The following is a 10,949-nucleotide window of genomic DNA, read 5'->3' as shown; positions in this document are numbered from 1 at the left end:
CAAAGCTCTCTTGATTCAAATTAGCATATGCTCTGTATATATACTCATTTGCTGGATTGAGGCACCTATTTGATCCCATTTTACTTTAGTTGGAATAATATTTTTTTTTTCGTGATCGCGATGCCGGAACCTGCAAAAGCGGCTCCTAAGAAAGGCTCGAAGAAAGCCGTAACTAAAACAGCCGGTAAAGGCGGAAAAAAGCGCAAGAAGTCACGCAAGGAGAGCTACGCTATTTACGTTTACAAAGTGCTGAAGCAGGTCCACCCGGACACGGGCATCTCGTCCAAAGCCATGGGTATTATGAACTCTTTCGTGAACGACATTTTCGAGCGGATTGCTGGCGAGTCGTCGCGTCTCGCGCACTACAACAAGCGCTCGACCATCACGTCGCGCGAGATCCAGACCGCCGTGCGCCTGCTGCTTCCGGGGGAGCTCGCCAAACACGCTGTGTCAGAGGGCACCAAGGCTGTGACCAAGTACACCAGCTCGAAGTGATCAACACCTTCATCTCGACGTGGAAACAAAACATTAAAAAAGGCTCTTTTAAGGGCCACCAAGGTCCCTATGAAAGAGCTGATTTTCTGTCTTAATCATTTGTTTAGTGTTTGCCAAAAGAACGAGTGAACTGTTGACACATATAACACAATGCACTGTTCAATGTGAAATAAAAATCAACAATAAATATTAACAACCGAGAAAAATGATCACATTGAATAAAACACACAATCTTCCCATGTTTTGGGCATGTTGTTCAGATTTGGCACCGCGCCAATTACACAGCCTCCTGGTTTCAATTAGGTCCGCGTCTTAGGTATATACGACTTCGCTGACACGCTGCCCTTCATTTCTCCGATCACTGCGCACAATTACTAAAAGGAGTACGAACGCATCAGAATGTCAGGACGAGGAAAAGGCGGAAAAGGGCTCGGGAAAGGCGGCGCCAAGCGGCACAGGAAGGTTTTGCGTGATAACATCCAGGGCATTACGAAGCCCGCCATTAGGCGTTTGGCTCGCCGTGGAGGCGTCAAGCGAATTTCCGGGCTGATCTATGAGGAGACCCGCGGTGTGCTGAAGGTCTTTTTGGAGAACGTGATCCGCGACGCCGTGACGTACACCGAGCACGCAAAGCGCAAGACCGTCACCGCCATGGACGTAGTGTATGCGCTCAAACGCCAGGGGCGCACTCTGTACGGCTTCGGCGGCTGAGCACACACTTCCGGACTTCACACGCTTAAAAACACCCAAAGGCTCTTTTAAGGGCCGCCCACTTATTCTCTAAAAAGAGCAAACTCTAATCTCTGCCTTTTTAATTCTACTGTTTTTATTTTATTTAATTTAATTTTTTAGATTACCTTCAATAAAATAAACATCTTTTCTATAATTCTGTCTTTTCTTGTCTTGGGGTAAAAATAAATGTTTATACATGGTATAATTATTAGGATACCAGATAGTGCTTACAAGAGTAAGTTACTAAGTTTGTTTTATACACCGTGGAATAATTTTATATAAAACGAATTAAAATATACAACCACTAAAATTAGGCATTTTATTGCTATTATAGAATCATTTATATTTTGTAGAATTAAGTTTTATACGGTTGTATGATGTTTGTTTAAATATATATATATATATATATGGTCAGTCTGAGATTTTTAGCTAATTTAATTAGGGATTTAGTGCAGGGGGGGTGTTTGTTTATTATAACTAAATCAGGAGAGAGTGCAAGTAGTATATGATCAGGTTATTTAAGGCCTGGGGTATATTGCTTGATTTAAAAAAAATATATTTTAAGTATAAGGTGACCTTTTTATTTTTAGAACTGATGTTACATAAATAACACATTGCAGTTAAGTTGATTATAAATTTGCTGACTGAAGTCTATCACATCTTTCTGGTGAATAAATGTAGCACAATGTTCTAATTATGAAAGCAGTAATAAGATAAATTGATCATGAAACCAAACAGAATATAATTCTCAGTAAATGCGGTTTAGGTCACTGATTCAATGTGCTGCTTTCACTTCGATGCATAGAGGACAATATGAAAGTAAGGTTAAGACTTCTCCAGTTACAATGAAAACAAGAACTAATCAATACAAATTATATAACACAACAAAAAATTATTGTTTGCAGTAATGATAAAGGTAAAAAAAAAACGTAATGTGACAGGAATAGTTCATAAGAAGTTGATGTATCTAAATGTATCTGACTCAGATTAACCATTTTGTATGTGTCTCTATTAGCATATTAAGCTACTAACTGTCCATAATAATTAGTCTGTTATACATCAATAATAAGCACTATGGTGATAGCGAATTTTTAATTTAACATGAGCACAAAACTCATTACTCTTTAGAATTAGCCACAATACCCAGTATAAGACACATCCCACACACTGCTAATGCTAACATTCCCATTTCATATGAAAATGCCAAAGTCTGGGAATTTCTTCCGCCCGAGACAATTTTATTCGCTTTTAATTTTTATTTGTTGAAAAAATTGGCCATAATTATTGTTCGGTGGAATAAAACAAGATTCTGTGAGATTAAGAGAGGTTGAAATGGCGACGGGGTTGAAGTGTGCTACCTCCACCGCTGAAAATCCGCTAAAATTACTCGCTGTTAAGGAAAGTCCAAGTAAATCGACCATGTGTGTGTGAATCAGAGTCTTTTCTGTGTGAATTCTCTATAAAATATGTATTTTATCGCGAAATTTGTGATATAAACTGTAAAAGAATAGAGGAAGTACGGTTTCCACCACTTAGTCTCCCCGTAGATTTGGCTGCGTTTTTGTCATTTTAAATAAAATGGCCGGGCAAACCGAGCAAAACGGGGACTAGACATGCAAACCGGGAACTCAGCTCTCGGGTAAGGCTTTTTGCAGGGCGATTTATTGATCATTAGATCGGAAATTACAGTGTTTCTTGAGGTAAGAAAACACATCTGAAGTCCACTCTGTACTGCAGGGAGCAGCCGCGCGCTCGGTTGAGTCTATAAGGTTCTCATCGCCGGTTTAAATGTCGCCCTCAGCTGTTCGACGTAAACATCGTCACTTCGTGCGTATTTTTTTTTATTCAAGACGCCGTAAACGTTCTCATCAAACTTTTTTAACGCGCCCGAACGATGGCAGAGACCGCGCCCGCTCCTGCAGTCCCCACTGCCAAAGCGCCCAAAAAGAAATCCTCAGCAAAGGCGAGAAAGTCCGGCCCGAGTGTTTCAGATCTCATCGTAAAAGCCGTGGCTGCGTCTCACGAGCGCAAAGGGATGTCCCTGGCCGCGCTGAAGAAGGCGCTCGCGGGCGGCGGATACGACGTCGAGAAGAACAATTCGCGCGTCAAGCTTGCGCTCAAATCGCTCGTTAAGAAAGGCTCGCTCGTGCAGACCAAGGGCACCGGAGCGTCCGGTTCGTTCAAGGTAACCAAAGGCGGTGCGGTGACGAAGCCAGCCAAGAAGCCTGCAGTCAAAGCCAAGAAGCCTGCTCCGAAAAAAACGGCGATTAAAGCGGCCAAGCCTAAAAAATCACCGGCCAAAAAGCCGGCTGCTAAAAAGGCGCCTAAGAAAGTGAAGAAAACGGCAGCAGCCGCGGCCAAAAAGGCTGTTAAGAGCCCGAAAAAGGCGAAGAAACCCGCGGCGAAGAAAGTGAGCAAGAGCCCGAGTAAGAAGGTGAAAGCAGCGAAGCCTAAAGCAGCCAAACCCAAAGTGTCCAAGGCGAAGAAGACATCTGCCAAGAAGAAGTAAGAGACCCCACCATGCTCTCAACTCCTAAACGACAACACCTTTTAAAGAGACACAGGGTTTTGTCAAAATGGTAAAATTTGGACTGAGCATGCGCAGAACTACAAGAGGAGGATGTGTTTTAGAGACTTGTAAAGAAACACCAGCGAGATTTCAAACAGCGGCACACTTAACTATAGCCATGTTTCCATCTGAGCTTTCCACACCTTCACAAAAAAACAGGGTTTGTGGAGATCTTTGTTTATATAATGTTTTTTGTTTGGTAAAATACTTTTTTTATTGCTTACATGTGTTTATCAGTGACATCCTTATCAGTAGGTAGAAAAGTGGTTTTGTTTTATTTATAATTATTTTTTATCGCATAAATTGTGATGGAATATTTGAATGGAAATGTTGCTATTGATTGAGTGGAATCTGAGAACACGACACACTCTCACTACCTCTTTGCACACCATGCACTAATCTGATTAAGGCATTCTGCAGCACTTCAGTCCCTTTCCGAGCCGCTTAGACTACAGACCTGGGGAAAACAAACTGTGTAAGACAAACAAAAATCTCTACACTAAATCTCTAGTTGTAAATACAATTTGATATGTTTTAATTCCATTTTAAATCTAATCTCTTAAAAAGTCTGTCCACATAGTCTCATGTTTCTCTTGGCAAATATATCCTGATTGAAGTTTTTTGTACATAATAAAATTTGTTAATTTATTATTTTGTGTGTGTGAGAGAGAGTGACAATAATTGCTTTTCTGTAGTTGTGGTATAACATCTCTCTGTTTCTCTTTGTCACCCAAACCTTTAAGCATTTATGTAAAAAAACAAAAAATAAACACAGATTTAATACAAAAACTTGCAATAAACCCTAAGTAAAACCCAAAGTTGTTTTTGTGTAGTTATTACTGCAACATTATACTTTACTGCAAGAATTATAACGCTATTAAAGATGGAGCATCATCCACAATCTACATTGTATCATTAGCTCTTATTCAGATATCAAAGATATGAGTTATGTTGAATATTTCTTGAAAGATTGTAAAAACTGTTAATGTTGAATCCATTAATATTGTATTGTTGGCCTAACTTTATACAGTGGAATTTGCAGAGACAACAGTTAACATTGTGTACTTGATAACTTTAAAACACATACTGAATGAACTAATACATTCAAGCTGATCCAGCAACTGACCTTCACTGAGGTACGGTCACTTAATTTTATAAGAACATAACTAAGAAGCAAGAAAGAAACGCCAAAATTACTTATAGTACAGAATTTCTCTTTATTTAAAAAAGTATATATTCCAAATTGTAATTTTTATTCACATTAACTTTACTCCAATTGTAAGAATTAGACGAGTGCCACTTAGACTTTCTTAGCCTAAACATTACTAAGTAATTAATCTTACTTTAAAGGTAATGAACAGGCAGTTTATTAACATAAATGAGTTAAAAACACTGACAAAGACTGCTGAAGTTTTAAAGCTAACATTAACAGAATTCCAAATCTTGTATATGAATGTCTATGAATTGTTATGGAACATTTTGGTTCTGCTTACATTTTATACTCATAGATCAGTTAAGGAAAGGGTAATTCAATCACTTTATTCAAATATAGGTGTGCTAAAAATGCCTGCAATTTAATTATATAAAACTGAAAGTTATGATGTTTAAATATAAAAGTATCTGTGATGTTTAAGCATCTGGTGTTATCCAGATATTTTAATGAGTCTACTAATTGTTTTGACTAACAGAAACAAACATTTAGTATCTGGTCCTTTTTTAAAAATATTATATTAATGTGGTTTGTTTATGTAAAAAAGAAGAGATAGCAAGTAAATTCATGATATCATAGCAGGCTTTTTCTTACTCCTCAAATACCATGCCATGCTGTTAAGATATGTATTATTAATTACGGATTTATTGCAAAATCTAAATGAAAAAAAAAAAAACCAGAATTGACAATGATGGTGGCACGGTGGTGTAGTGGTTAGCACTGCCGCCTTGCACTGCCAGGGTCCGGGTTAGATTCCCGGCCAGGTTCGATTCCTGTCTCTGTGTGCATGGAGTTTGCATGTTCTCCCCATGCTTGGTGGGTTTCCTCCCACAGTCCAAAGATATGCGGGTTAGGCTAATTGGCGTTCCCAAATTGCCCGTGGTGTGTGTGTATGTGTGTGTGCCCTGCGATGGATTGGCACCCTGTCCAGTGGGTAATAAGCCTCCTGTGATAGGCTCCAGGTTCCCGCGACCATGAATACAGAATAAAGCAGTATAGAAGATGAGTGAGTGAGCATTGACAATGAGGGTATGTTTTCTGTTGTGATACTACATGCAAAGTGACCTCATAAATATAATGTAATCAAATGCTGCAGTAAGATTTAATGTTCAAACCTGATTGCTTAGAAAATCAGGTCAAGCTGTTACAGAAAATTAATCTGTAACAGTGACTCCACTTCCATCACTTTACTGTCAGTAATTATTTTCCTAAAACAGCACACCCTTGTGTGAGTTATTCTATACTTAATTCGTGTTAATGTCCATTTTCAGCAATAAAAATGCCTTTTGTGTATTTGAAAGCAGTGAAAACATATTTTCCCCTCATATTCTGTGGTCATTACATCAATTTCAATATATAGCAATATGAGCTGATATATTCCTTTCTGTTTAACTAATCACTAGAGTAAACTAAAATATGATATGAAACTAAGCACACCACACTAATGCCTTGTGGTCTTTTTCAAAAGCTCTTGTCACCCTCTTGTGGTGTGATCTGTAGATTATTGCAGGTTTGCAAAGCATTTTGTGAATTTGATGAAACAGTCATATATAAAAAGAAAAAAAGAAAAGAAATTGCTATCTTTGACTGCCTGTGGTTACGAGTTTTATTTCAGTTAACTAAAGTATGAAAACCGAATGGAGTAACTTCCCGGTTAATTTAAAACATAATTCCAAACCTGTAGTTACTCCTGAGTATGACAAAGTTAAACTCTTGCAAATATCAAACTCTTTAAAAAATGAAGCAATATGTATCTTTAACACATCATTAGAATTCCAGAAACACTATTTTACACACTTTGGTGGCATATAGCCTTATTAATATATTTTATGCTCTTGTTCTTTTTAACCAAAGCTCTGCAAGATTGGGTCAGAGGGGTGACGGTTGGCCTTTTGGATCTACAGGAGGAGCATGAACAAGCCAATAAAGTTGTAGTAGTCCTAGAGGGCCTGGGTGACTATGCAACAGCTTTATGAGTGATGGTCAGGTCTGTGTTCTGAACATTGAGAACGAAAAGGACTGGACTCCTCTAAAGCCATCCAAACGATTTCTTTTGGACTTGGAGAGATATGCTCCCCTCAGGTTTAGATGCTAAAAAACAAACTCTTGTTGCCATAGACTCTTTTTTGTCTGACATTCATCTTTGCTAGTTTTTAAAAATGTTTATGATATTGTATTATAAAATAATCAGTAAAAGACATCTGGTGTTATCCACACACAAAAAAATGCTGGGTTGTTTTTTCTATCCAAGCGCTGGGTTGCCTCTGTTGAGTCATTTTTCTGGGTTATTTACAGAGAGTTGGGTAGTTTTTGTGTAACCCAGCTGCTGGGTTGAAATTTGCTTGGCCCCTCCCCCAAAGTTCACCGGTGTATTCAGCGGCTGTCAGCTTCGTGTCTTCTCTTCTGAGTTCCCACCCTGCTAATGACGGTTCATCCTCCTTGTGCATTTATGGGAAAATGACATTAAATACAAGGTCTGTATACACATGTTCACTCACCTAAGTCACATATGACTAAAAAATTATCACTATATGTAACATTTTTGTTACCGTGTTAAGATTACACTCAAACATTCAGGCTGATTTGAGGTATAATAATTTAGCTGACAATTGCTGCTAGTTAGTCAAAGAACCCCACCTATGTGTGAAAGAAACGGCTAAGCTGTCTGAGCTTTTTAGCTTTCTTTGTAGAATGTTTGCAGGGTGTACAAAGATGGTGTGGTGATGAATGAACACTAAACTGTTAACTGTAGTGCCAGCATGACGCAGGCATTTAGTTAGGTAGGTATAAGCGTTAGAAACCACATTAACATTAGAACTTTATTAATCTCACTGCTTGAGAGAATAAAATGCTGGGGTGTTACAAAACACTGATCTTCTCACAAATATGCATACCTGCTAACCCTCCCGATTTCCCCTATGACTCCCGTTTTTCACTAGCAAGGAATTCAGAAAAAGTACCACAGCTGTACAGATAACTACTAGATTGAAGTATTAATATTTGGGTGATTGTAATGTGCCAGTATGACACTAGCTATGACAATGCATTTCCTCTGTAATTAGCTTAAAATCAAGCAGTGAAATGCTCACATGAAAATAAATATGAATAAAAGAAATAAGTTAATAAAAATTAACTAGTAAAATATGCTGTACAAAAAATATACCAATATACTGTAATAAAATAAATATGTTAGAAAATAAGATAAACTAGTGAAACAAAATATCAATATAACAGATATAGAAATATAGAAAATAAAAATAGAAATTTGTCAAAACAGAAATTTAGAAGTTTCAAATGGCTCTGGTGTGCAAATATGCATAAAAAGTGACTTTGTGAGTGTCTTATTTAAAGTGATTTGTGCAGTGGTCCATAGATGAAAATATAAATATGATAAAGTGTCTTATTAAAGTAATTTGTACAGGTGATACTATAAATATAAATATGAAAATATAAATATAAAAATATAAATATGTAGTGCAAAGTGTGCATGAATGTGTCCAGAGGGGCCATGGATGCCCAGTCAGTGTTGGATGTTGCAAAAAGATGTTATTAGTCCTGTGTTGTGTTGTGGTTAAGAGACCTTATCGCCTGCGGGAAGAAGCTCCTCCCCAGTCTCCCTGTGTATGAACATTTAATAGGATGTTGTTTATTGCATATATGTACGGTTTGCAAAACCCAGAAGTTTTTTTTTTTTTTGTAATAGACCAGTATATCAAAGTAGTTTAACTGTTTAATAGACATGGGTATATATATATATATATATATATATATGTATATATATATATATATATACTGTAAAACATAAAAATAATAATAACCTATTTGTGAGGTAGAATTAACCCAACATTCCAGTTAAAATAAACCAACATCTAACATTTGACCAATTTATGTGGTAGAATTAACCCAGCATTATAGCAATACGACTAACTTGTTTTTTTTTTTATAGAAACAGAATAACTTGAACCAAGGGGATAAAATGGGAGACAGCTTACCTTTTTAATAGATAAAAAGTTGGGCTAAGGCAACCCTTGATAAATATAATTAATTGGCCCCACAACTAATTCTACTTGAGCTGACTTTAATTGTATTTGTAGCATTGTTAAATATTTTATTCAGCTGTCACGAACGTGGGTCTTGTGTCGGCATGGCATAAACGCAGAGACAGCGTTGACGGTTAAAGATGTTATTTTTCTGACAAAAGAAAGCAAAACTAAACAAAACACTTTTAACTGGAGCCCAACAGAAAACTTTACTTGTACCATAAACACTAACCATAACAAATGCCAGACAACCTAAACTGAACCTAAACAGGGTATTTATATTCTAATTAATCAGCCAACTCGGTTCAGGTGAGTGCTCTCATCACCTGATCGAGGTGCATTATAGGAAATGAAGTTCAACTAAAATAAAAAAAACCACAACAAAAACACATTAAGGGTCTTTGGGCGCTAGGCGCCCTCTAGGGGGTTAACCCTGACATCAGCCAGCGCATTCCTCTAAAAATTGAGGAAACCTAAAAAAGCAGTGCAACTTGTAACTAAACTTTTTTACATTGAAGCGGCTTGTTTTTTTTGTTTGTTTTTTTTACACGTGTAACACAAATTGTAAATAACTAAAGGTTAACCTATAGGTTAAACTATTTCATACTCTCTGTACCGGAGATTTATCATGTACCGGAGCAAAGTTAGTGACCCCTTTTGCATATTTGTCACACTTAAATAATTGACACAAAGAAAACCACGTAAAAGCCAATATCGACAAATGGAGAAAACTTGGGAGAGAGGTGAATCTTCCCGTAGAGGTCGGCCTACTAAAACTTACTCCAAGAGCATAACGATCACTTGTTAAGGTCAGTGTTCGTAATAAAATGAGAAAGAGACTGGTAAAAAATGAAAGCCACTTCCGAGCAAAAAGAACACACCACAATCATTCTTAAATTAGATTGAGAACCTTAAACAGGCCCTTTGTGCTCGCACACATTTAAAGATGAATTAAAACAATTCTGCGTGAAAGAATGGGCCAAAATTTCTCCACATCGATGTGAAAGACCCATTATCAGTTATCACAAATGCTTGATTACTTTTTCGCAAAGGGCCAGGCAGGTTTGGACAGTTATTTTTTTTTCCTTTACTAAATGTAATCATTTAAAAATAGCATGTTGTATTTATGCGGTTATCTTTGTGAAATATGGAAATTAAAATTAGTTTGATAATCTCTATAATTTTAGTGCAACAAATATGGAAAAAAAACATCATCTACGAAGGGGGGAATACTTTTTCACGGCACTATACAGTATATGTGTGTGTGCTATTTTGTAGATTTAAAATCTCTATTATTCTTCTAAAATGTAGAAAATAAACCACAAATTTAAAAGCATTGAAATAGAAGGTGTGGAAAACTTTTGACTGAAATGGTAAATAAAAACATAATAATAATAGCCTAATAATAATAATAATAATAACAATAATAATAATAATAGGCTTATAACAATTAGTTTCCCCATTTATATACATATGTATATATATATATATATATATATATATATATATATATTATATATATATATTAGCTTTATACACACTTACACAGTGATGTACCACCAGATCACTACTAGTGTTAAACTCATAAGTACACCTCATATCAGGATATACACAAGTTACAGTGACAGAATAGTTTTGCTATCAATATTATCTCAGGGATTAAACCAGCATTTTTACTGTTTACATACGGTGATCTTGACCCAAAATTCAAGATAAGTCTTAGTAAATAAAGTTAAAGATATTTAAAAAAAACAAAAAAAAAACGTGAAGTGACAGGAATAGGTATGGTCACACAGCAAATTCCTCAGTTTTGAATTTACACTTACATTGCTGAAGTAATATCCAGAAGTGTTTATAGGAGTCCCTTTGGACTGAGATAAACGGGTGTTAAATCAAACTTCGG

At 36.6% G+C, this 10,949-nt stretch overlaps 3 protein-coding genes across 3 annotated transcripts; all 3 read left to right on the top strand.

Moving 5' to 3' along the window:
* The first annotated feature begins 49 nt into the window (after positions 1-49).
* LOC128509829 (histone H2B) lies at positions 50-691 on the top strand. The gene has a single exon (XM_053481682.1). It carries the CDS (start codon positions 121-123, stop codon positions 493-495), a length of 375 nt encoding a protein of 124 aa, XP_053337657.1. The 5' UTR covers positions 50-120; the 3' UTR covers positions 496-691.
* Positions 692-738: 47 nt separating this feature from the next.
* Positions 739-1,381, top strand: LOC128509830 (histone H4). Its single transcript, XM_053481684.1, has one exon. It carries the CDS (start codon positions 895-897, stop codon positions 1,204-1,206), a length of 312 nt encoding a protein of 103 aa, XP_053337659.1. The 5' UTR covers positions 739-894; the 3' UTR covers positions 1,207-1,381.
* Positions 1,382-3,033: 1,652 nt separating this feature from the next.
* Positions 3,034-4,614, top strand: LOC128509887 (histone H1-like). The gene has a single exon (XM_053481760.1). The coding sequence runs from the start codon at positions 3,122-3,124 to the stop codon at positions 3,734-3,736; it is 615 nt and encodes a 204-aa protein (XP_053337735.1). The 5' UTR covers positions 3,034-3,121; the 3' UTR covers positions 3,737-4,614.
* The last annotated feature ends 6,335 nt before the right edge of the window (positions 4,615-10,949 follow it).

This window comes from Clarias gariepinus, chromosome 21, assembly GCF_024256425.1.
Source record: "Clarias gariepinus isolate MV-2021 ecotype Netherlands chromosome 21, CGAR_prim_01v2, whole genome shotgun sequence".
NCBI lineage: Eukaryota > Metazoa > Chordata > Actinopteri > Siluriformes > Clariidae > Clarias > Clarias gariepinus.
This window is presented reverse-complemented; position numbering and strand designations above follow the sequence as displayed.